Source organism: Furipterus horrens, unplaced genomic scaffold (genome assembly GCF_987537825.1).
Source record: "Furipterus horrens unplaced genomic scaffold, mFurHor1.1.pri manual_scaffold_9, whole genome shotgun sequence".
Classification (NCBI taxonomy): domain Eukaryota; kingdom Metazoa; phylum Chordata; class Mammalia; order Chiroptera; family Furipteridae; genus Furipterus; species Furipterus horrens.
In genome coordinates this window covers 19,993,937-20,021,699 of record NW_028327179.1, presented here as the reverse complement: position 1 = coordinate 20,021,699, position 27,763 = coordinate 19,993,937, and the positions used below count along the sequence as shown (strand labels likewise).

The 27,763-nt window shown below is 36.6% G+C and overlaps 1 protein-coding gene across 1 annotated transcript; it reads left to right on the top strand.

Annotated features, from left to right (window-relative positions):
* On the top strand, positions 1 to 25,835 carry LRRC72 (leucine rich repeat containing 72). The gene is made up of 9 exons (XM_090286853.1): positions 1 to 93; positions 5,013 to 5,167; positions 8,757 to 8,826; positions 12,993 to 13,074; positions 14,153 to 14,263; positions 20,647 to 20,736; positions 21,661 to 21,813; positions 24,757 to 24,784; positions 25,660 to 25,835. Exons 1-9 carry the CDS (start codon positions 1 to 3, stop codon positions 25,823 to 25,825), a joined length of 948 nt encoding a protein of 315 aa, XP_090142979.1. The 3' UTR covers positions 25,826 to 25,835.
* The last annotated feature ends 1,928 nt before the right edge of the window (positions 25,836 to 27,763 follow it).

Sequence of the window (27,763 nt, the reverse complement as noted above, 5' to 3'; positions counted from 1 at the left end):
ATGACCTGGGACGCGAACCACCTGCCCCGCTCCTTCGGACACACTATGAGCCTAGCTAGGTCTCCGGGACGTGCCCTGGAGATCAGCCGCAGGGTAAGGGTCACCCCCTTCTCCAGACCCAGAGCCCCTGGGGTCCCTGCCCCAAAGCCCCAGCTGGCCTAAGGCTGCCCCTAGGGCCTGTGGCGGAGGGGGTGGAGCAATGAGGACCCCAGACTTCCTCTTGAGCTAGAGTTCTGTAATCTCCTCACTGGAGTTTGGAGACTGCCCTAATCCACAATAATAGACTTACACTGACTTTTTCCTACTTACTACCTGCCGCATCTAAAACTATGGCAGTTGGGCCTTGACTCTCCAACCCCACACACACTCACATGTTATTCTCCTAAAGCGCAAATTGAGTAATATTTTTTATGAATAATACAAACAGAATTGAAGGCAGTTAAGCTAATGGCTTAAGGAATACCTGAGTGGGAAAAAATGTCAAAGATATCCGACATGGGAGCTAGAAACGTGTTCTAGAGTTCTGGGACTTGGCCTGCAAAGTTTTGGGACTGTTGTAATTAATCAACGCTGAGATTTCTGTAATGAATTGAAAGCTAAGTCCTAACTCACTTGTGTTGCCTGTGTGTTGCATGAAGGAATAGGACTTTATCTATTACTATAGTATGTAAATCATCAGAGAGGATATTTTCTTCTATAAGTTTGAATACAGACTTCATTCTTCTTGAATGTAATAAGCCCACAATTTTCAAACTTTTTTTCTGTTTTCTCTAGATTCTAAGTCATCTGGCAGTGGGGGAAGCTGCTGCTATGCCCCCTGTTCTAGAACTGTCCACACCCCAATTCTGTGTTGGATTATTTTTTATTTTACTGGTTTATTAACCAGTTAATTTGAAATTTGACCTTCCCTCTTTATCAGGTTACTGAAATCCCTCCCCAAATTCAATTCCTTTTCTGGGTAATATCCTCTCCCACTCAGCACAACACTACAGATTCAAATTCTACCTTCTTGAAATTCAACCTCTCGGTTCCCACTCTCTTTTTCTTTCTCCTACTAACTTTATATCCATCCCTCTTCTGTCCCCTTACCAAGCCTGGTTCCCTCCTCCTCTTTCTAAAGGGAGTACTTCACAAGGATCTTGCCTCAGCCCCACTCTCTCCTCAGGGCTGACCTGACTCACCAGGCTGTGCATACCCACCCTGGCATGTCTGCTGAGACCCCCTCGTCCACTTGCAGCTTTCTGCTGGACACCTTGACCTGTTTGTTCCACTGGCACCCCAATTCCAGCATTTGCAGGCTGTGCGCGTCCTCCCTAACACTCACCTTTCTCGTCCTCATGTCCTCACATCGTCTTCATCACCTGTGACTTTCCTTGCCTTTATTCTCTGTCTCCAGTTACTTGCCAGTTCCCGCCAGTTCTCTCTGTATGCCCACGATACATCCGTTCACTGTTCACTCCCACTTGCCGCTATCCTAAGGCAGGAGCATCAGCTCTCACTTTGGTTTTCCAGAGGCAGCCTTGCTTCCTGTCTGCGGTCTCTCTGCCCCCAGGCCATCAAACATGTCACTGCAAGTCATGTTCCTGAGGCCTAGCCTTTTTCCTCACTTTTTCTCCGGTTTAAAAATCCTGTCCTATTTCCCTATTGCCCCAGAATTTAGTCTAGCAATTTTAAAATAACTTGATCAAGCATTGATGTAGTTGTCATGGGAAATATCAGAACTTTGTTGGACTTAACAATGATTTTATTATGCATATATGTGTCACATATATCATAAAATTAAATTAATTTTAAATTATAAATTATATAAACTGTGATTTTAAGTTTGAGTTCTTAGGCCCATAAAAGTTTTGCTTATGCACTAAGTGCACTCTTAGAGCCTAAATTTCAAAATTAGAACAAATAATCTGACCCAAACCACCTTTAATAATTTATTTCTCACAATTGCCCTCCATGTGCCTCTTTAACTGTAGCCAAAGGCTGTATCCCCCTGCACGCCTTGAATTTCCTTCCCTTGTGTTTTCTCTTTTGTGTAGTTACTCCCCTCTGACTAAAATATCCATAAGTATTCTATTTCTAATTTCTCCTCACCTTTCAAGCCCACCCAACTGTCAGTCCCACGCTGAAATCTCAGAGTTCCCAGGCTGACAGTAATTTCTACTCCTCTGAATTTACCAGAGCATACTCACCTTTTGTCATAGCCCTTAACACTTACAGCCTGTTCTGCAGAATTGTTTGTCTCCTACTTCTCCTACTGAAAGGCCTACTCATGAAGAACAGTCACTTTGCCTAAGTCATTGCTACATTCACCAGCCAGTAACAGACTAATGACAGCCTGAACTAAGTGTTCAGTAGTTTCTCATTCAATATCTCTTTGGACATACTATTTTCAAAATGTTCATATGAAAAAAATGCTGTTATGTGCAGCTGCAGTGGAAAATGACATGACAATACCTCAATAAATTAAACATACAATTACTATGTGATCCAGCAGTTTCACTTCCGAGTATATACTCAAACAAAGCAAAACCAGGGACTCGACTATGCAGTCATGTTCATAACAGCACTGTTCACAGAAGGCAAAAGGTGAAAGCAACCCAAGTGTCCATTGATGGGTAAATGGACAAACAAGGTGTGGGATATATACATACAGTGGAGTATTATTCAGCCTTAAAAAGGGAAGGAAACTCTGACACACACCATAACATAGATGATTCTTGAAGACATTATGCTGAGTGAAATAAGCTAGTCACCAAAGGACAAAAACTTATGATTCCACTTATATAAGGTACCCAGAGTAGTCAAATTCATGGAGACAGAGTGTAGAATGGTGGTTGCGGGGGGCTGGAGAATAGGGGGAAATGGGGAATTAATGCTTAATGGGTGTAATTTCATTTAGGGAAGATGAAAAATTCAGGAAATGGATGGTGGCCATGGTTGTACAACAATGTACATATGCTCAATGCCACAGAACTGTCCAGTTAAAATAGTAAACTCTCTTTATATATATATAATTTTTTTATCACAATTAAACACAAATACATCAAGCAAAGAATGCTTATTGTGCTTCTTTAGCTGAAAGGAATATTCTGCTAGTGAGGTGGTATGTTGATTGGAAACTGGAACTGCTCCACCTGGGATTCACTGAAACCTGAAACTTCTCGGCGCGTCTTTGTGTTCTTTGGCACTTTGACATTAATACTTGCTACCAGATTTATATGAAATTTTTGGTTGCAAAGAAATGTACCGTAATAAAAATATACATTAATAAACAATTGATTACATCAGTGGTTTACAAATTATGCTGATAGTTTCCATTTCTTTTTTCATCTCTTAATTTTCAAAATTTGATTTAAATCTTTAGTCATTCCATGGCTAAAATGTTCAAATTGTATATTAATTTCTGATTAGTAATATGTACTCATTATGAAATATTTAAACATTATTAAAAAGTATAATTTTTAGGAAGTGAAAGTCCCCTATGATCTCAAGTCATAACTGTTGATAACAATTTGGAATGTGTGTATTTTGTGTACATATAAATGTCGTTGGTAATAAAAATTTGTTACTCCTCCACATATATTGCCAATGACATTTTTACTTAAAAGTAGATTTCTGGTATCAGTATATGTCTAGATATCCATCTCTTTATAGTTTTAAGCTACACCCAGTATTCTATTGTGAAGCTATATCTTAATTTAGCCCATGTACCAATTAATGAGGCATATTTCACAATTCTGATACTGTATGCTGAAGTGAGAAATGATATTCATATTTTGTGTTTGTGTGTATATACCACTTTTCCTGAGTGCTAGACGTGGAATGGCAGATCAAATTAAAAGCACATTTATAATTTTAATAGGTGCAAAATTTTAATTCTTCTTTGGCTGGACTTTAACATTCCAAATACTTTGGCAAAGTTGTGATTGACCGTATATAGCAGAAACTGATGATTATACTATACTGTAGAAGTTCAAATGTTTCAGTTAAAATACCCAGAAGAAGATGTGTAAGCCTGATGTATTGGGTTTTCCAAGCCCCAGAGCCAGCTTGCTTGTCAGGGTAACAAAATATACCTTGATGGAAATGCCTACACCTAAGCCAATGAATTCTCTAAGCCTTAAGATTCAGCTTGTGTAACAGGCTAACAAGGAAAGTTGGGGACTATAAATTAGCAGCTGCTCCCCATCCCTAAGATATCTGCCTTCATCACTTTAGATATTTGCTCATCCCATTAAACCTAACTCTTCTGAAAGTCCTCTACTAAATAACAAAACCATTGTCAAAATTTCATAAATCTCATACTGACATTACAACCTCACCCACCACCCACAACAAATCCCAGCTGAAATTTTGTGATTGTTTTGACACTGATAATTACAATGTTTGTCAGATTCCAGAAGTCCAGTGATTATACTATCCACTTTTGTTATGTCTTGTTAGGTTTACTCCTTCATGGAAATTATGATTTATATTTCCAAAACAAAGCCTATGGGAATAAAAATTGCTACTTCTTCACCCAAAACTCCCACAGTTTAAGCATGTTAGTAATTCATGAAAATCGAAGATATTATTTCTTTTCAAAGAAAGGGAAATAATATTTATTCACTCATTTATTCATTTATCTGACATTTATTGAGAATTAACAGGGTGCTAAGCACCTGTATGATAATGTACATTATATTCTGCTTTTTTCACCTCCAACCTTGACACTGAGTGTCTTCTGTAAATATGGGAAACCTACCAAATATGAATTCTTTGTGTTTGAAGGAGCATTTAAGAATATTTAAATATTAAATTACCTCGTAGAGAATCAAAAACTTGTTTTTGGAGTATACGTACACATACACATTTTTTCTCTTTGATTAAAAATTATTTACGCATCTGTTCCCAGGATTAAGGATAATGAAATTCAACCACAAAGATGATTAAATAATGTATAATTGTACTATTGGAATTTATCAGTTTAGAACGGTTACCTCCATATTCACCTTTCCTTTGATCTTCTGTAGACGTTATTGTTATTGACTGCAAATGTCTCAGTATTTTTGCTCAGTGGAATGTGCCTTGACAGATTAATTATATGTTATCAGGCAGTTGAAGATCAACTAAAGATATGTGGCCACAAGAGGGATGCTGATGTCTTTGAGCTCTTCCTTTCTCACAAGTAAGTGTGCTCTATTTATGTAAGAAATAGAAGAACATTGATGATAATGTTTCACAGATTCAGATGTTCTTTTCCAGTCCCCCTCTCCCCAGGGACTGAATGGGCGAGTACCACACTCTAATTACTTTACCACTAATCGGAGTCACAGTCTCTATTGGAGAGGCAGTATATTGGAATGGATGAGAACACAGATTATGGAGCTAAGCTAAATTTGAATCCCAGCTCCGTCTCTTCCAGCTGGGTGATCTTCGTCAGGTTTAGAAAATAAAAATATGGAATGTCCAGTTACATGTGATTTTCAGAGAAACAAATGAAGATATATATATATTTTAGTATAAGTATGTCTCACACTGCATTTGTTGTCTCTGAAATTCACATACTGGGCATCCTGTATTTTATCTGGAAATCCTATTGCCTGCATATGTATAAGGATACTACCTGCTTCACAAGGTGGTTGTGAGGATTAGAGGAGTTAATAGAAGGTAGGTAAGGGCCTGGAACACAGTAAGCATTCAATGGTCATTAGAGCAGTTAATATTATTACTTCTATTAAAGAAAATGACTCATTATACCCCCATACTATAAAAATAGCCCCTAGCTAAGAACTCCTATACTAATTTTACTGGTAAGTGGAAAAAAACTCTCCTTTTTACAACAACCTCCTTTGATTCTACTCCAACTCCCCAACGTGGCACACAGCACATGCCATACAGAGCAGCCATGGAGGCCGAGAGAGCTCAGGTGGAAGGGGAAGAGGAAGTTAAAGGTTGGATGGAACTCTGACAGCAGCTTACTAGTTGACAAGTGGCACCTGTGCAGTCACAGTTGGTATTTTAATAACAATAACCCTATTCCTACTCTTTTTTTCCCTCCTTTCATGAATTCTCCATGAATTCCATGTATTATTTAAAAATAAGCTTGATATATAGAACTCAGTTATTCTTTAAAAGAAATGGTCTACTGTGTCAATGAAGTTAATCACTTTCCCTCTGATAATTGGAGGAAATCCTTTATTAATAAACATGTGTATTTTGTTATATATAAATATTTTTTAGTTTATTACTGCAGAGAAAAATATTTATCTTTGTAGTGGCCCTGACTCTCTTGGGAGCAAGGGAATGAATAGCTGGCCAATTCAAGATTTTTAAAAGTATATATTTTAGAACGAAACAGGTATAGTATATAATTCTGACACACTTAGGGTCATGCTTTGAACTTTTCTATAGACCACTTAGTTTTACAATAACAAATATTTTCTGTGTTCAAAAGACTGCACCTCAGCCTTTCATGATTTTAACAACTGTACACTATTGGCCTAAAGGGTAAGTAGATTACAAAAAGAAAAGAGTTAAAACACTAGAATAAATTAGACATACTGATCTTCTGACAGCGGGTAATTAGTATCTCCTCAAGTAAAGGACAACACATTTTATATCCTAAGAATAATAAGTTATCATTTAATTCATCTGGATCTATAAAAAAATATTTCACAGTCCAGATGCCAGTAAACTGGGTTGTTTGCCCGTCTCTGTTGCCCTTAGAAAATGGAAAGCATCTTACCGATGACTTCCTGAGTAATCACTGAGAGCATATACTGCGGCAGACGTCCTTTACAGGATATCGGCTAATCAGGGTAAAGGGGAAAGATTAGAAGTCATTATTTTATAAAACTAAATCTACCAGTTCATACTAAATCTGTTGTTTAAGGTAAAGGTCATCCACAGAAGCTAACGCTATTCACTGCATAGCTATTAGTTAATGAGATATACACATAGTCTCTGAGTTTTGCCCCACATATTACATATCAGTGATGAAATTTGTACTTTTTCTAATGGAAATACCAGGTAGATACAGCCTTAACACATGACTAAACTTCACCAAGAGTGGGACAAAATGGCATTGTTCGTCCCCTGATGGATGCAGTAATTACCACTTCTGTAATTGAAAAGTGATCTGCCTTGAATTTAATCATGAGAAAACAATCAGACGAATCAATAATGTGAGACATGCTGTTGTACAACTGTCCTGGACTCTTCGAAAAGTCAATGTTAGTGGGAAAAAAGGAGAAACAGTGACTATTCTAAATTTGAGACTGAGGCATTATACCAACTGAAAAAGCAACGCATGAATGTTGATGGGATTATGGATTTAAACAAACAAATGGTAAAATATAGGGGCAACAGGGGCAATTTGACTATGAATAGTATATTAGATGATATTAACGGATTTAATTTAATTTTCTTAGGTGTGATAATGCTATCACAGTTACGCAGGAGAATGTCCTTATTTAAGGGATGTGCTGGAGGTATTTAGGAGTGAGAACCTTGTAATAATAAGTTTGCAACTTATTTTCAAATGATTCTCCCAGGAAATTATCAACTAATAAATAGATATATTACAATGGTAAAAGAAAGTGAATATAAGTATGGCAAAACATTAAAAATTATAAGTGCTATACAAGCATTCATTGTACTATTCCTTCAACTTTTCTTAGATTAAAAACCTTTACAATATAAAAATTTGGGGATAGAGGTTTCTTTTGTTTACGTGATTTTAAAAAACACATTTGCTTTAAAAATTAGAAAAATAATTAGTCCCTCAGTGTCCCAGGTTAAATAAATATAAACGTGAAAGGATATTGCCATTAATGAGGTAATATAGGTACTTTTAATTAACATATTTTATTTCATTTTTTGTTGCCCTATTACAGTTGTCCCATTTTTCCCTTATTGCTCTCCCTTGCCCTGCCCACCTTCCCCTCTCCCATAGTCAATCAACATTAATATTTTTAAATTGCTTAGAAAAGTGCTGGCACACAGGATGTGCTCTATACGTGTTTGATAAATAGAGACATATATATTCATGCATACTTAGCCTGGGCCCACAAGTTCTGCCCTGAGAAATAAAAGAGATTTGAATACTCCAGCCCTCAGCAGTCACTCAGAGCCTTTGCCCTCTTTGGTGACAGCTCCTCTTCCCCATCCGTCTCTGTCCCTTTGCTGAGCACAAAGCTCAGGACCACTTGGACAGCTAGAGTCCTGCACAGTGCAAGAAGGATGGGCAACATTTTGACCTGGTATTTATGACAATAGATAACAAAGGGAGAACACAAGACTTGACTCAGTCTCTATCTCTTGGTGCACTGCAATCTTCATGTTTTACACCCAGCCTGGCCAAGATCTGGACAACCCCAAGCTAAGAACCCTGCAGACACTGTTGGATCAGGCGCTAACAGCACTTCCCACATTCACTTGTGAGTTCAGTGTCTTCTGCACTTACTTTCTCCTCTCTGTCCTCTCCCAGTAAAATCTTTTTTTATGCAGTCCCAATAAATTCAGTCATAATGAGGTATACATTTCTAATATGATAAAATGTTCCCATTTAAGTGTTTGTTTTAACTGGCCAACAGAATCTGAATCCAAATGAATGAAGTTTTAAGGGTGGAATTTTAGAAATAAGCATGTAAGTGTGCCAGCAATTTGAAAGGACAGAGAGGTTTTTTCAGTTACTCCGAAGTCATACTATATATCCTGCCTTACCCAGAACTAAACTAATCATTGCTAATGTTTACTTTCTTCTTCTTTTTCAGGGAACTGACAGACGTCATTGATCTTTCTAGGTTTAAACATTTAAAATATTTATGGCTACATCATAACAAGGTAATATTATATTTTATCTTTAAATGGCTTTATAATTAACTTACTATCTTAATATCATATTTTTAAAAGAGCTAATCTTTAAAAGTATTATTTTATATACCTAATTTAAACTTAGGTAATGAACCTTATATGTGTGTGTGTGTGTGTGTGTGTGTGTATAATATATATTGAAGAGAACAATTGGTGAGATGTAATTATACTGCAATTACTTTTGCTTCCCATGTCCTGTCGAAGCTTCTCAGAGGAGGCTGTTCCTTCCCAGGCTCCTGGAAGAAAACTTGGGCAGTCTCATGATTTTTCTCATCTCTCCTATGTCATTCAAAATCTTACAATTCATTTGAGTTATAGTCATAGTTCAGAAATGACAATGTCTAGAGGAATATATTAATCAACTTCCAATTTTCATTTATAAATGAGACATCCCCTACCTTCCCTCCCATGTCCAGCTAGGCCTTATGGCGATGGCCGCCTGCCTTCTTCATCAGCTAGCGAGGAGTGATGGGTCTTCCTTCCCTCTCACCTTCACCCCAATCTACTCTAGGATTAGTATGGAACAGGGAGATGTGGAGGTAGAGGAAAGGCAAGGGAGAAAGAGTTGTTTGATTTGCACCCTCTGGTACTAACAAATGTTCAAACTTGAATTTTTTTTTTCTTAATGGGTTATTCGGAAGCTCCCCTACTATGTTACTCCAACTGTTAATTCCTCTTTGTCAATCACTTCTGACCACCCCTCACCTTTTATACCATTGGTACTTACAACTGAGTATCTCCTGGCCTTAGCAAAGTACTCTCTTGGGCAGGATCCCCTATAATGTGCCCCCAATCAACATTCCTACAATGGTCCTGCATTCAGTTCCCACGACTCACACACCTTTGTCCTACTATCAGAGTAGAGGGGGTTGGTTACCTCCCACTTGCTACCCAAGCTGATCTAGCTTCCTCAGGAGGGTCCAGACTAAGCCATCATGTCACCAACTACAGGGAACACCCTTCAAGGTCCCTAAGTCTGACCCTTGAAGCTTCTCTTAGAGGCTAGCATTTAGGAAGTCACTGCTGCCCCCATAGTGGGAGCCTGAGTGGGGCTCTAAGCTCTCTCCAAGCCAAAGAGCAGGACTAAACTAAAATACAAACCCAAACAGTCACTATTACAGTTACCTAGTCGGTAACTTATTCTCAACTTTCAGAATTTGACTTTCCAACAGCTTTCATTTTGCTCAATATAAATCCAGGCTTAACATTTCAAATTTAGGCTTTCAAACACGAGTTGAATTTTTTTTTTTTGGTTTTTTTTGAGTTTTCAGCAGTAGTATGCTTGTCAAGCAGTAGTCCTGATTCATAGCATTGAATCTTTAAGCAACCATGTTTATTAAAGTATTTCAATATAATATAGCATTTTCAGTCTTTTTTAAACTAACTAAATAAAAAATGAAAGTGCTCCTACTCTTGAGTGTATGCATAAGTCTCACAAGCTTGAAATAATTTCTGGGAGAACAAACACAAATATCTGTGAGACCCAGCCAGCTAATGACTGAAATGGAAAGTACACGCAACACTTAAGGGCATGCAAATTGAAAACTCTTTTAAACACTCTGCCAAAAATTATCCTGGGTCACAGTGTGTGACCTCTGATTAAAAAAAGATGGAAATCAGAAGGCATGGCAAAAATGACTAATCTTTGTTTTTCATGTGAGGTCCTTGTGTGCAGTGGTGTTCAGTTCTGAAGAAAAGAACATGTACAAATGTTGATGGTAGGTTTAAAGGAAGAAGTATAATTATGGATTTTGTAATTTTTTTTTTCATTTGGTAGTGGACACCGTCCCATCTCCAAACAGTCATTGAATATTCACACTGTTGAGTGGCAGATTTCAACACATTAGTACAAAGGAAGGGATTGAGTACACTGTCAAACTGCCAACTATTTTACTTTCTTTTGTTTTTGAAGGGGGGTTGGTGGGGAAGGGATGCAACAGGCAGAATTCTTTTCTTGTACTTGGTTTGAGCCTCTGCTTCATCTAAGCTACTGTTTATTCATTCCGGTATATTTTTTATTTTAGATATTTCATTCTTTATTTCTGACTGGTCCTTTTTTATTGTTTCTTTGTCTTTTTTCATGCTCTTGAGACTCCTTATAGTCATTAATTTAAACTATCTGATAAATTGCTTGCCTCCCTTTAATTTGGTTGTTCTTCTGGAGGATTCTCTTGAACTTTCATTTGGGGACTATTTCTTTGTGTTCTCATTTTGGCTGACTCCTTTTGTTTCTATGTGTTAGGTAGATCTGGAAAGACTAGGTTCAAGCCTATGTCAGATGCTATATGTGACTGGCCCTAGGCAACCTATTTGGAGCTATCAGCATTCCATAGTTTGTGGCTCTCTCTGCTGGGCCTGTTGGTGTGCAGAAAGAATCAGGCTGTGCACCACGGCCAGCTTTTACCAGCCTGGGGGAGGGCCAGCTAAAGTCTCAGAGCTCCCAGAGATCTGCTTTAGTTGTTAAGCTCAATCACTGATATAACCTAAAGCTGTACTCAGAAGCCCAGCTTAAGCTCTACAGTGTGGGTGAGGTTAATTCCTGCAGGTGGGGCTATTACTTCCCCTCAGTTTGATGCCACTTGGAGGGGAATGCTGTGCCTGAGAATGATGACCTCTGCAGTATGGGGATTGACAGCACAGGGATCCTGGCTGCTGTTCCTTCCATTCTCTCCCCAGAGCCACCAGCCCCAGACTCTCCTCATGCATCTCTAGTCCACTCTGCCCTTACTCTGCCAGAGCCCAGGATAAGTGGCTACAAACGGAATTTTGTGCATTGGCCCTTTAAGAGGCTTTCTGCAGTTCCAGCCACCTCTCCCTGGTGAACAGAAACCCTGCTGCTTTTCACAGCTGGATGTTATCTGGGTTCCCTTCCCAGCTCTGGTGCAGTAGACTGGGGATCCCAGTTTGGAGTTTAGACCCCATATTTCTCAGGGGGAACCCCAATCACTGAAATATCCATCCAGAACTTCAGCTGCCACCCATGGGAGCCCAGCCAGCCCTTTTGCGCCTCCTTGCACTCCCTGCGACTCACATTGTGGTGAAGTGGTTTCTTTGTTTGTCCTTGGTTATAAGGCTTCTCTCCAGCTAGTGTTCAGTTGGTTATTCGGGATGATTTCTCTATAATTTAGTTGTAATTCCAGATTGGTCCTGGGAGGAGGTTCACATAGCTTCCACTTACTCCTCCACCACCTTGGATCTTCAGGTGTGGCAACATTTAAGTCGGAGTGGTGAGGAGGACAGAAGGAAGTAAGCAGCTATCAGGAGACTGGTAGGAAAAGTAGAAAGGGTTAGGAAGTCACCTGGGAACCCCTCCTCATTACCATGAATGGTTTCCCCTAACTGGGGGAAACATGGCTCCTCTCATGACTTAACAAAACTGTGGTGAAATTATTGGTCTTTCTCCTACATGAGTGCTAATGTAATTTAGTGCAGATAAATCTGTGAAATGATAAAATGAGCAATTCACATGCCTTTTATAGCTTCATAACTGGTAAATGGTGTAAACATAAGAAAAAAGTAAATAAAATTTATGAAAAAAACGTTTTCAAAAAATTGCCTTTCTGAGATCTTAAATGACATGGTAATATTGCTAACAAGTCCTCATTATGTCAGATAGGTTGGCATCTTTCTATCTGGATCAGTCCACTAAAGGCCAAAACAGTTCCATTTAACTGTTAACAATAGTTCCCATGATATGCTTTAACAAACACATAACATTTACAGTCCTGAGCATATATTTCCATATATAGAGAGTACTAAGTGATTGATTAATAATATGTGATGGTGAGTGAGTTGGTACATGGAAGCCTTATCAACTGAGCCCATAAGGAGCAGAATTGTATGAAATGTTGTTAGAGCAAGAGGTCTAGGCCTTTTTACAGAGGCTTTGTAAACCATACAAAGGAGTTTAGTCATAATGTGGTGAGGTGGTTTATAGTAAGTTAGCTAAAAACATTCTTTTTACCACACTGTCCTCAAAGACAATCTAGATGTAAATTCAGAGCCCAGACTAAAAGGTCACAAATAATTAAAAATAACAGCAAACATCAAACTTTCATGGTATTATTATAATTTTATATAGGTATGTATATATAATTATTGTAGAAAGTAAATTGTTCTCCAACTCTCATTTTCAGCTACATGAAATATCATTTCTAACTAAAAACCACTGTCTGACAGAGCTGTATCTAAACAACAATGCAATAATTGAAATAGAAGGTATGTCTAAATTTTCTCTGTTGATTGAATGAATTTTCAACTAAGTAATAACATTTAACTATGCAATTACTAATGGTATGCAAAAGCTGTTTTAACATCTCTGTTGAAAATATGTGGTGGGATCTATTAATTTTAATGTCCTTATGTACATTTAATTTTAAGAAATGTGCTTTTGATTATAGTTTTAATGCAATCTTGTCTATTCAAAAAGTAAAAGAATCTTTTTTTAACTTAGAAATGTTGCACATAAACTAAATACTGTGGAAGCAAATTTAACAATATTTGAGAACATTCATAAGTATAACAACTTTATAAGCAGTCTTAACATTTTTACTGGCTATAATTTTTACCAAATTTTTTCATTCAGAATTAATTTTATATGTGCAAAAATCTCTAAACTGACAATTTCAAACCAGATATAAAAGTACATGATTCACTATGATCATGAAATATGAAGAGGTATAACACAAAACATTTTTTTAATATTATATATCATAGAATCAAAGTGTCATAATTTTAAGATCTGCCATGATTTCATGTACCATGAAGAAATAAGTTTTTGCCAGTTAAACTGTGGTGTGTCTATTGCAAGGGCACAACCCACTTTCACTTTGTTAAAAATGTGGGAAATTTTTCAATTTAGAATCAACAAAATAATATTAATATTTGGCTTTGTATGGTATAAAGAAAATATTTAGTTGAGCAATTTGAGGAGAGGTACTGAATTGAATGAATAAGTATTCCCTTAATTGGCATTATAAATCTAAGTAACACTAGCAAAGCAGAACAAAACACAAAAGAAGAATGAATAAAATAACCCTTCTAAAATCAAGCAAAAAAAGCAATGCTACAGGGAAAAAAACTGTAAAACAATTGCACTGAAAAGACATTGACTCTATATTCCCACATTATACTCAATTAATTGAATTCTTATGCTTTCTTCTATTCTTAATGATACTTCACAATATTATTGACAATAATTCTTTCTTTCACCAGCTGTAATGTATTCTTCGCTTTTGTTTAGTGTATTTAATCAACATTAAATATGTTTTAATTCTTGTAAAAACTTTTTTTTTAGGCCTGCGCTATTTGCCTTCATTGCATATACTCCTGCTACACCACAATGAATTAACAAACATTGCTGAAACAGTGAAGGAATTAAAGGGAATGCTAAACCTGAAGACCCTAAGTATTAATTTATATTCTTATATGGCCATAAGTTAAAATAGTAAAACACAGGACTTTTTTTTATTATTTAAATTAGATCAATGACTAAAATACTTAGATATTCCTGAAAACAAGACCAGATCTATTCCTTTTGAAAATATGTTTTGGAAAGAACAACAGGTAGAAAAAAAATTTTGTGGAATGATATGACACACCAAATGAAAATGACAGAAGTGACAAAGATGGTTTACATGTTTAAATCTGTAGTTTTGGTTTAGCCTCAGAAGTGAGTTTTAGCACATATAATATGATTCATTTATATGACACATCCAGGAGAGGCATGTCTATCAAGAGAGCAACACTGAGAGGTAACTATTTCTAAATAGATTGGTGTCATCCCAGGGCTAGGGGAGATGAGAGGACTGGGGAGAACAACTGAAGAACGAGGGGTTTCTTTCTGGGGTGATGAAAATAGTATAGAATTGACTGTAGTGATGGTTGCCCAGCTCTGTGAGTATACGAAAAAACATGAATTGTATACCTAAAATAGATGAATCACGTGGTATGTACATTATATTAATAAAGCTGACACCAAAATAAGTAAATTTTTATTTAAGTTTTTAATTGGATGAACTACAAACTTTATTCATGAATACTGAATCACACCCAACAAAGCACTGGCCTCCGTATTGGAAGAAAGTATGAGATCCATTGGTAAAATAAATAATACATGATTCCTCCTCTCAATGAGCTTATAGTATCGATGAGTAAACAAGCCCATACACAGTTTCAGTGCAGGACACGTGCTTCTAGGTGAACTAAGGAAAAAGATCTTAGATCAATGAGTGGGTCATTAAACTTCAGCCTGTGGACATTTCTTTATATAACGACATTAAGTGGATTTCTTTTTCTATTTATTTTTTGTTAATTTCTCAGAGTTGCCTGAGACAGTGTTTTTATACGTGTAAATTGGTGTTGATGGTGGAGGTTCTAATCAAATCAGTACACTGATAGTGATTATAGTTTTCATGTATTTTCAGTGTTAATCTGTTATATCCACTGTATTTAAGAGAAATGATTCATGTGCTTATAAGTGTATTCTTTAAACCCAGATATTAAAATTACATCAACTTTGTGGCAATTTCATGCTTATTTTGGGGATGTGGTAAGATCTGTGAAAGACTCAGAATTGACCTGCATATTTGAATCATCTGGCCCTTCTGTGCTGAACAGATGTGTTTATGATTAAAAGAATGGATATGCTACCCAGAATTCTCACTTATCTTCACTTTCCTATAAAATGGGCTAATAGTTACTGCTCAGGATTGCTTCAAAAAAGATTTAACAAAAGCATTTCTTGACACATGCTATTTTGAAGTAGCAACAAGAACAAAAGTTGTTTTATTGTGGATTTGTAAATGAGATAATGAATTAAGATGCAGTCTAGAAATTCTGCTAAGTAGTAAACACATTTAAAAATATAACTGACATTTTAAATAATAATCATTATAATAGCATATTTGAATGTCTTTCCTATTGAGAAGATGCTTTCTTATAATAGTCTCATTCAAACCCTTACAACAATCCTGTGACATGATTAGAATTATTCCCTCTTTAATGATGGAAATACAAGGCTCAGAGCTTTAACCAAATTACTAAGAAATATTGAAGTTTATAGTTATGCCTTGTTTCTTTTAGTTATCATTCATTCATTCAATAAATATTTATCATTTATTCATTTGACAAATTTTCATCATGTATCCACTATATGACACTGTACTACATGGGGACACAGAAGTGAACAGGAAAGACCCTGTCTGGACCTTTATGATTTTATTAACTCTCAGGCTAAATATGTCTTAGAGTTGAAGGGGCTTGATTCAAAACTAATTAGATAATTTGCTCAATGTAAGGACTCAATTTAAACAAACTTATTTTACAATACAAAATTTAGAGGTTGGCGATCAAGGATTCCCCAATCATAGTCAACAGTATTTTGTGCCTGCCTGGGAATGAGAGGAGTATCAAACCCACCCCGTACTATACTTGCCTGTCAAGTGTGAGTGTGTATGTGAACACAGAATTGTGTCAGTCCTGAGTGTGGTGCAGGAGTGCAGGCCAAGTTAGTAACATAATGTCTACAGTGTTACCTATCACAACAGTTGAAGTGACCTCTACTTAAAATCAGTGATATAATTCAAGTTATATAATTGTTCCAACTGAGAATCTTGTAGTGGGATCATATTTTAAAATAGAGAAAATGTTGTGTCAAGTTAAAAAAATTAAAGAATTCTCTGAAAATTTTTGGCAGCAAATATGCACATTTTGAACCTTTGCTCCATTTTGTAAAAAAAATAATAATATGGAAAAAATGTTTGCATTTACTAAACTACTAATTGTATTTGTTCAGTATGACAAATACAAATAAGTATCTATGAACCTCATTTGCAATCGCAGATTAGATTCTGCTAATTTAACTAAAATGAGGAATTCATGTATTTTAAAATGTTAAAATTTTTGTCTTTCCAAGTTGTAAAACCGTATAAAATGCTGAAGTTTTGTTATTATTCCACTTCAATTGCAAGTTCTTCAGAGGGTGAGAAAATTGCCTGGAGGCAAACCTCTAATCCATTTCAGCATGCACCCTCCACTGGCATTTATGAGGAGAATTGCCAAGAGATTGCCCAGGAGACACAAGCCTGGGAGCTTCAGGGAGGCCGAAAACCAGTTGCAGAGTGTGAGGTCCTGGAAACTGGAATTCCCAGCTTCTAGGCTGAGTCAGGAGGGCCCCATCTCTTCTCTCCAGGCTGCCTACCTTTTCATCCCTCCTTCTCCAGCTTTTTCCTCTTCCCTTGACACCTCCAAACTCTTTCTAAATCAGGATCTACATGTGTCAAAGGCATACTTCCTGGCTGATGACATTAGCTAACCTTCTAGGCAACCCCCCCACCCACACACACACACACAGCGGTCCTTTTTCCCACCAGAGGGAAAAAAATAACACCACCAATAGCAACAAATTACTTAACACTTTCCTGCTTCTAACCTTTTAGTCTCCGCATTTCAATTTTGTTTCATTCGCATCGCTATTGGAAAGTATACTTTGACTCCTACATTCCATAATTTTTAAGACTTGCTTCTTAGCAGAGCTGTAAGGATTACCATTGGAGACAGTGAGTGCCCTTTTCAGGAGAGAGTCTTCATTTTCTACAGGTTCTGCTCTTAAACGTTTTCTCCCCTTCCTCCTTGGGCCTAGTGCCCCTGCGGATGGCAAACAGCCAGGGAGGGAGTGAAGAGGGTTGCCGAGAGATCAGGATGGCTCTACCATCTCAGTGGTCTCTTCACTGGGGCCTCTTTACCTGAAATGTCCCTCAAAGAGGATCCACAAAACAGAATGATCCCCCCAGTCAAAAGAGCCAGCTGGGTCTTTCACGGCTGTTTGTCCTGAAGAAGAGACTGTTCTGACCCTTCTGCTCTGTTCATCCCCTGCTGTAGTGGTACTCGATGGCCCACAGACTGTGGTTTTCCCCATGTATCAAAATGGATGTGTTGGTACATTATTAATTACATCAACCTTCTTCAATGGTGGTCTTAAAAACATTCACATTAAATTGTGATTTTAAATATTTCTTTAAAAGTTTAAACAAATTAATTGAAGCCAATTATTTAGATGGCTGTAATTTTTTCTCTTCTGTTTTAATAAGGAGTGGATCACACATGTGACTCACGTAACTCAAGCATGTACAGTAAGGTAGTAGAAACATTTTGATACAGTATTGGGTGAATTTAAATTGCTTAGACTCAGAATCCCAAATTAAGATAAGCAAGACAGTGCTGGCGCCACTGAGGTGTGCTCTATAAGTAGCCTAGAGGGAAGGTGGATTAAATAGTATTAACCTATTAAAAGTGAAAGTGTAAGCAATTGTGCTTCATAGTCTCTAAAGGAATGTGGACCCCATACATCATGGAAAGCTTTCAGAACTTTCAGACACAGGAAACCGGTTTCATATCTTAAAAACTTAATTTATGGTAATTTTTGTAGCATCAATCCAAAACTCATAAATCCAAAATATAAAATGCCTAATAATATAGAAGAAGAAAAAAAGAGAGTTAAAAATAAGATTGCTTCCTTCTAAAATTTAAGAGGTAGGGAAGAAGTGAAGAATAACAAAGATTAAAAGCCTGTTTGTTTTTTTAAGTTAATTTAGGCAGATGCTAGGGTTAACCGCATAGTTTTCAGACTTGCTGTCACTTAGATTTTGCTTTACGATGAGATGGATGTTGAACCATAATAAGCACACTGGGTTTTAGTATTGAGACATCTTCTTAAAAACTAATGTAATAGCACTAAATCCAAATCTAAAGCTAGACGATTTTTTTAAATTTACATAAATATGTTACTTAACTAAACACTAGGAGAAAAAGCCAAGAAAAGAAATGAAATGATGATGCTCTCAGCGGGACAAGAGGCTATGAAGGGTGTTTCAAGAAGTAAATGTCACTGAAAGATGTTGGTACATTTTCCACTAACATCATATGCAAAGGCAGACTCTGGTCTCAGTTGCTGTAATGAATGATAGGGTTACGAGGTTTCAGATGTGATTCTCCAAGACGGTGACCAGAGCAGACTGCAGCACTAAAGAACATGTGACTTTTTCTCCCTCATAAAGTCTCATTACAACTGTGTTTTGCCTTTATATCCTTGAAGGCTGTCCTTCACTTCTCTTTCTGGCTCAGCTACCATGCATGATCCCTGCGGATCTTTTTACATCTGTCCTTATTACTGGTTTAATATACATCCATTCCAGTCCCTGTCCTGTAGTTATAATTATTTGTTGACACTTTAAATGCTTCCTCTTTTAAGATTAAAATTCAAATCAGTTTTGCCCTCACTTAAGAAGTCTTGGAAAGTATCCATTTCATTTTTCCTCTCTTAAACCTCCAATACATACGTGTTTTCCTTTTTTTCCGATTTTTGGGTTGCTCCTGGCTCTACATTTCCTTTTACGCCTTTCCTCAGCCAAAACTTGTTCATGATGCACCGGGCCTCTCTGTGACCTGCTTTAAATCCCTATAAAACTCATGCTTTCCACAGGGAATAGTTATATGTAACTATCTTATTAGCCAGAAAAGTTTGCGTTTATACAAGAAATATTAGAACATTTTATTAACTACAGGGAAAACAACCCGATGATTAACTTTTTCGGTTTTTCTCTAAGTAGTTCGTTGTTGTTTAAGCATGTTCTCCATCTCTAGGTTGCAAACTGTTTTCTGTAAATGGTAACCAGCTTTTTCTGGGCTTCTAATGCTTAATATTTTCATGACTTTATCAAGCCTGTTGGTATTTTATAAATAGTCCAATGCTTCAGCAGTACTGCTGAATGTAACATGTACATTGAAAGAGCCTCGTTGTTGAAAGAGTAACGTAGTCGTACAATAGCTGGAGCTCTTTCTGCTACTGCCATCTAGTGGTCCTCACTAGATGCATTTTCCGGAAGTATTTCCACATTGCATGTAGGCGGAATCCAATAGCTAAAGATATCCAACTGGGAATCATAAAAAGTTTTATTTTACATTGTTTTGAAAAAACACCCTGTTTAATATTACCTAAAGAACAATAGAGAAAATACTTTACCTTTCCCGTGAAAATAAAACCCTCACAACTTCTAGTTGAAGACTTCAAAAAATGTCTCGCATGCTGATGCCTCAGGGAAATGACATAAAAAATGTCAGCTCTTCTACACCCACATGCCTCTCACCTACAGCCACAGTATTAGCCAGCATAGTTCATTAGGGATCCCAGCACCTGTGCACAGGAAATCTGGGCCCCATGCACCTGGCTGGAGGTAGACGAAATGCAACATCCATTCCTGCTCAAGCTCTGCTCCTGCTGAGATCTGAAGCTGCTGTTGCCATTTACATATTCGGAACTACGTGCAGTGGTATGAAGTGGAGAAAGAAGACTGTATTAGGACAGTGCAGCGCATCTCTGCCCGTCTCTACACGGGCCTACTGTGACCTTTGAGACTGGGAGAAGAGAACCAAGTGAAAAAAAATGCTTTGATAAAGAGCTGCATCAAGACCCCATAGAGCTAATACCTAGTTCTTCCTTGCTAATTAACTTATGAACAAATTAAAATTTTTCTCATTTGTGGCAGATTTTGGTCAATGATATGTCCCTAGCACCTAGCACAGTTCCTAGTAGACAGTAAACACTTAAAACATTTGTTGAATGAATGAATTTGACAGGAAAAGTAAGTGCTGCTCTGAATAAGTCAGGGTGTGCTGAGGCTGTTCCCATGTCCTTATGTTTCATATTAATCCCGCAACTTTCCATATTTTATCAACTGATAAATGAAACTAATTTTGAAATCTGACATCTTAGTTTGGATTCTTTCTTTGCAGATCTCTACCAAAACCCTTTTTGCCAAAGTAACCTGTATCGTTTGTATATAATCTACCATCTTCCAGGAGTAGAGGTGCTTGACCGAAATCGTAAGGACACCTTTATCTTGCAGAGAAATATTTGAGAGGCAGCCTTATAATTCAGTGGTTTAAAAGTGTTGAATATCTTTGAAAATAATTTTTGTGTAAATAAAAATTTTTCAATGATCATAGAAATTTTTGCTCGATGAGATTTGCCCTACTTAAGGGATTTATGCCTCTTGACCTCTGTCTTGGAAAGGTCATCTAATTGAGTGTGAGGATAGGTCTCCAGATTCTGATTCCAACACTAATGTGCTGAATGCCAAAGTCATTTACCCCCTGGTACTGTCGTTTCTTATTGCAAAAATATGAGAATTGGACTAAATCTCTTAAGGTCTATTTAAGTTCTAAAAATCATATTTTTTGAAATTATGTAAATATATATTAAAATATATAATCAACGATAACTTCTTTATGAATATATATCTTTAGACATTGTAGATAAACTTGTATGTCTGATTCAAATAAGCTACAAAAACAGTACATTATATTTTACATCTTTTTAAGGTCTGCTTTATTATCCATCTATCTACTTACCTTTCTATATCTAGGTTTGAACGGTCTTAATAATTATTGAGTACCTTCTTAATAAGGATATATCAAAACCTTATGTTTATGCTACCCTTTCCTCACAGGCTTGAGGAAATGAGGGATGTGTCCTAGTTGTGGTTTTATTCACCCATGGTGATGTGTTAGAAAGGGCCTGGGAGACATTAGGACTGATCCATACCTGTTACCCGAGGAGCATATATTGGGCATTTGTAAGATTATGGGCATAACTCTGATAGCCCTTCACAAATTAGTTTTGACAGGATGTTCAGATATACCGTAATTCAGATAAGTATATTTTTGAAGATGTTCAATTCTGTTTTAAATTGCTCTCCATATCTATTCATAGGACTATGTAATAACATTAGTTTTTGCATTTATCAGAAGTTACAGAAAAAGAAAGAAGATCAATGATTACCATTTTTAACCATAAAAAGGCTCATATTGTTCAATCAATTGCGTTTGGAAGAAAAGTAGATGCCTCATGGAACCCTAGATCACCATTTAAGCAAAGACCAGCCCAGAAAGTACCTTCAGGTATTTTGAAAAAGAAAAAAATGAAATCACAATTTCTCAAACTTTTGGGTAATTTGATAATAACTACAATTTATAATAAGCTAAGTACCTACATAGTGAAATAAATATCCTCTATTAGTCAAATTAGTGATATGCAACTCTCATCTTTATTTACATATATGAAATTAAATGAGGTAATGTGATAATAATGAAATATTACATTGAAGCCCTTACTCCAGTATCTAGCACAGTATAAGGGGATCACTAAGTAAGCTACAGTTGTTATTATACCACTATCACTGAACAATTTCACCAATTAAGGCTATAAGTTTTTGATAATATGGAAAACATATTCAGAAGAAGTAAAGATCTACAATTTCTCCACCCAGAAGTTGCAAGTTATTATATGCAAGCATACAGTGAATATAGTCAGATGTTTCATTAATTGGTATTAATTTCTTTATATCACAGAAATCCAACTTCAGTGACTTATACAAATAGAAGTTTATGTTTCTCGCATAGTAAAGAAGTACAAAAGTAGGGTTCCAGGGTTAGGGTAAAGTTCATTGATGTCATTACTGTTCAAGAATACACCTGTCTTTTGTTCTGCTATTCTTGTTGTGTTTTATGGTTATAAGGTGACTGTTGCACCATGAGGCATCACAAAGAGGGATTTTAAAAGATACAAAAATGAAAGCCTCTTCCTTGTGACACTTTGCAAGCATATATTTGAAAATGAAAATACATTCTTGAACAGATTTTCTAGAAATGAAGGGGAAAATATTAAACTGGAAAGTACTTTTGAAGAAATTACCCAGAATGCAACATAGAAAAAGCAAGATACAGAAAATATTAATTAGCTGTTGAGATAAGAAGACATTAGAAAGATAGGTTCAATATAAGTTTAATAATCCCGAAGGGGGAAAAGATAGAGAAATTAGACAGCAGTTTATGCTTGAAGTAGTACTGGCTGGGAATTTTCCAAATTTTGTAAATGATATAAATCCTGAGATTCATCAGACAAAATTAAAATCCAAAGACTGATAACAACAAAAATCCACACCAAAGGCAAAATAGAGAGAAAATATAAATTTACCTACAAAAGAATAATTTACAGATTCACAACAAACTTCCTAACTGCTATTATGGAAGTCAGAAAACAGTGATCTAATACCTTTAAAAAGCTAAGGAAAAGGAATAGTTGACCAAGAATTTTATAACCAGCTAAGCTATTATTCAAGATGGAGCAAGAGGGAAAAGAAAAAATGAGGACAAAAGCAAAACTTTTTCCTTAATTTCTTTTGTGAAATTTTTCTAACATAGAAAAAAGTGAAAGAATATTAAACACCTGTATATGCCCATGTATATTTAATAATAATATTCTGCCATATTCATCACCCTTCACTGAGATGTTGCCTTATGTAAACTGGAAAGCATGAAAGTATTGATGAACCATTTAAATACTTCATTGGTGGATATCATGACACTTCACTCTTAAATAATTTGGCCTGTAAATTTAAAAATGACAGTCTCCTATATAGCCACAATGCTGTTATCACACCTAAGAAAAATAACATTTATGTTATTGAATATGTAATGCATATTCAATTTTCTCCGTTATTCCAAGATGGCTTCCTCAGCTATTTTTTCAAATCAGACTCCAGCCAAGATTCATAATTACATTTGGCTGTTATGGCTCTTTAATCTCTTTTAATTTAGAATAGATTCTCAAGTTGTTCCCATGACTTTTTGAAGCGACCGGGCCAGTTATAATAATGTAGAATTTGTATGATTGCTTCCACAAAGTGTCACTTAACATGTCCTTTATTCCTATATGACCCATAGAGTAGAAGTAATGCCTGGAGGACCTGCTCTGGGTGCAGAAGCATATAATGTAGAGCAGTGTTTCTCAGAGTGTGTTCTCCAAACCAGCAGCACCAGCAGCAGCAGCATTTAACAATTTGTTACAAATGCAACTTCCTGCTCCAAAGGAGATCTACTAAATTGGAAACTCAAGGATCAGGCCTAGGAAGCTATGTTTTAACAAGCCTTTCAAGGGATCTGTGCATATTTTCAATTAGAGAGCAACCAGAGTAGTGGCAAGAGCACAGACTTTGAGATCAGATTCTCCTGGGTTTGAACACCATCTCTGCTAGTAAGTAAAAGTTTTATTTTGGACATTATTTTACTTCACCTTTCTCATTTGTGGCAGACTTGAGTCGGCCACTTGTGAAGGGAAGGATGCCATCAGCTCCCTTCTTAAGGCAGAGGCTGTGTGCTCCCTGCTGCTTATGGATCAGCAAGAGCTCACACTGAAGCACCTCACAGGTGCTTCTACATTCTGTCTCTAGTCTGGCAGTAGGCCTTCCGAAGAAGAATAAACAAAGCAACGACAGTCTCTGCAAGATACTGTAAGAAATCCAAGCTTTGAGGACTAGCCTTTGAGTGCCAAACCCAGGGAAGATGTAGATTCTTGTGATCTAGGATTTATTTATTCCATTTCTTTGAAGTTAATGCCAAGAATCCAAATGGTTTAAACTGCTTTATATATTTCTCATTTGGTCTATTATTCCATTTATAGGTACATATGCCTATCTCTTTTTTTTTTTTTTTTTTAAGGATCAGTTTCTGCACATGAGACTCAGTATCTCAACTATAAAAATTTCCACTTGGATTTCATTGGTAACTAAATTGGTTAAGCATTCTGTTCTGACAGGGAGATGAGTATTGTATTTAAAGATTTACCTCAGAACCTAAGACAAACCTAAGGCACTATGTCTAAGAGAAAATTTCAATTTAGGGTCTGGTATCAAGGCTTTTTTTATGGATTTAACTATTCATTTAAATGCATATTCAAAAACCAGAAAACTGTGCTCTAGACTTTTCCTTTACAGCATTGTTCCATTGTTTTAAAATGCTAAGTAAACATTTGAAAGATACTAATTTAGAACTGTATTTTTTTAGATTTTGCATTTGCGAATAATGTAGACAAGTAAGTGACTTGAACTTTACTTTTATAATTGAATTATTTCATACTTGTGCTGACTCTCTAAATTATTCCCATTTCCCAAAGTAGATTGTAATGAGTTAAAAAAGTGACTAATTCTTCAAAAGAGGACAAATTTCCTATGTCTTTCTGTGATTAATGAGTTGAAGTTATTCATTTTTACATATTTAAATTTTAATATTATTATTATAACCTAAAATAAGTAAAAGTGTGATTTGATGCATTTTTAAAAATTAAGAATTATTAGCTATTACAAATGAGGGTCTTTCTCTTTCTCATTTACTGGTCCTCTAAATATGCCCAGTGAGAGCAATTATTAATATTTTATAGTCACTGGAACTTACATTTTCAAAGGGAAATACTTCATTAAACTATGAAAAACATATCAAATCATGAATATTAATGAATTTTAAAACATTATTCTCTTTTAAACTTACAAATTTTTCTTTTTAATTCAGTGTTGAAAAATATTATCCCCAAGTGCACTTACAAAATATATAGCATGATGTAGAAACTAACTTTTCAATAAAGTGTATATAAGATACTAATGTGAATATGCAACCTAAAAATACTTTAATAATTTCATTTGACACTGGTTTAAAACATGAATGTATAAATATGTGAGACCTAAATGTAATAGCTGATCCCAAACTTGGTCAAAAACTCTATTATTAAAATAAACAATATATACAATAAAAATAGCATTACTTCTCCTGGAAGTCATTTGGCAGTAGAGTCCCAAATTTGTTAGTGGTACTGTACTACCAATACCAGAGAAAAATATGGCATCAATACATCTAAATTAAAAATTCATTTTGGTCTATTGGCTTTTTTTCCTGACATACTTGCCCTTTTTGCAGAACTGTGTTTGACGACCCGGAAGATGCTGTGTTTGTAAGGTCCATGAAGAGATCAGTGATGGCTATGACCTCTCTGGACTGGAACACGGTTCCAACACGAGAGGAAAGATACCTCGAAGAGAAGGGCACAGAGCCTGCTCGGATGCTCACAGTTACACTGAGATAGCGCCTGGCATTTCTAGGAACCCTAGTGGTTTTCAGTTGCACATTAAACTTCTCCGTGATTTAGCATATTAAATATTTATTATTGATATTATTTGAAACAGTTAAATATAAAGAGAAACACCAATAATGAAAAATAATTCCTACATTTAAAAAAAAATCCTCGCACTACATTTTTAAAAATTGACTTTAAAGAGAGAGGAAGAGAGAGAGAGAAACGTGAGAGAGAAACATTGATCAGTCGCCTCTCGTACACGCAACCATCTAGGAATCAAACCCCCAATCCCTTGGTGCATGGGACGACACACCAACGGAGCCAGCTGGCCAGGGCAATACTTCCTACGTTTTATGTTGTGTTTTGTTAAAGTAAAACGTGCACAAATCATTAAGTGCTCAGCTCAACAAATTTTCAAACAATGAACATTCATGTAACTGGGATTCTGGATCAAGAAATAGAATGTGTTACCAGCACTCTAAAAGTCCCTTCATTCTTGTCACCAGTCCTATTACTGTCACTACCCACACTTCAGAAGTAATCACTGTCCTGATTTCTAAACCATACATGAATTATGCCTGTTTTGAAAAGCTCGTAAGTGGAATCAGAGAAGTTTAATTATTTTTATTCAGTTCACCCATGTCATTGCTAATAGCAGTAATACTACTACTCCCTTTGCATTATTGTATTCCATTGTATGACCATACCATAATTTATTAACCTAATCTACTGTTTCAGAGGCATTTGTCATTTGTATGTAGGCTAATAATCTGAGCTTAGTCTAGCCGGAAGGATACTGCTAGAGGAAAGAGAAACCAGAAAAGCTTTCAGCAGTAACCTGGTACTGAGGCACGAAACTGGACAGTTAGAGTAATGCAAACATTTCCTGCAGCTAAGCTAAAGAGCTGGATCACAAGCTTATAAAAAGCAGGGTGACATTCCCCCCTCTTTGATGTGCTTAGAACCAACACACTGTTACACAGACATACAGAGTGGGGCAAAAGTAGGTTTACAGTTGTTCATATAAAAAACAATACAACCATTAGTCAATAATAATACAAGAATAAACTTTGCATTTTGTATACTTAGAACTGTAAACCTACTTTTGCCCACCTTGAACTGTAGAAGTGGGGATGATATCAAAACTGGCAAGAAATGAAAGCCCTAGAGGGAGTAGTGACCTGTCACTGAGGATCTATAATCAGCTTGTACCAGGGTGCACAGCTGGAGGCTGAAATGCAGACAGGGTCCCTGGCAGAAGGTTGTAGCTGAAGGAGAGGAAGGAAAAGAGAGCCCGACATGGATATGAGTGCGTGGCTGATATCAAGGCAGAAGTGATGTGTGGCTTCCCAGATTAGGTCATAGAAAGAATTAAAATGCTCCCTTGCTCTCTCTCCTGGATCACTTCCTCCACAGGAAGCCAGCTGCCATGAGGTGAGGACCCTTAGGCAGTCTCCGGGGAGGTCCACATGCTGAGGAGCTGAGGTCTCCTTCCCAAAGCCACCACCCAGTTAGGCCGCTCCTGTATTTCTGGCCTATGGAAGCTGTATGAATAATGCTTATTGATGCTTCAAGCTGATTACGTTTTGGGGGTAACTGGTTACACAGTGGTAGATAAGGAGAATAACCCAGCATAACCCATGGTGCTAGAAGTATTTGCTGTAGGAAAGGTTGCCTTGTGAAGTCTCTGGCGAGCTCAAGAGTCACAGTCCAGTCTTTAAGGGCTTTTGAATAAGGCCACACCATCGGCAGCAGAGAACTAGTCACTGTTCCATTAGTTCTTGGCATGTGACTGCATATATTCTAGAACTGAGAGCCTGGCAATTGACCATGAGGTAATAGTTTGATCACAGCTACTCATCAAGAGCTGAGTATATCAGACACACTAAACAATGTTCACTGCATTATAGCAACAATCCATTTCATGATGGAAATGTATATTTAAAT

Bases quoted from the DNA above. Each gene is read 5' to 3' on its own strand.
- LRRC72 (XM_090286853.1), top strand. From the start codon at position 1: ATGACCTGGGACGCGAACCACCTGCCCCGCTCCTTCGGACACACTATG. The intron at 13,075-14,152 runs GTATGTCTAAAT...CTTTTTTTTTAG, and splicing joins TGCAATAATTGAAATAGAAG to GCCTGCGCTATTTGCCTTCA. The intron at 20,737-21,660 runs GTAAGGACACCT...TGCATTTATCAG, and splicing joins AGAGGTGCTTGACCGAAATC to AAGTTACAGAAAAAGAAAGA.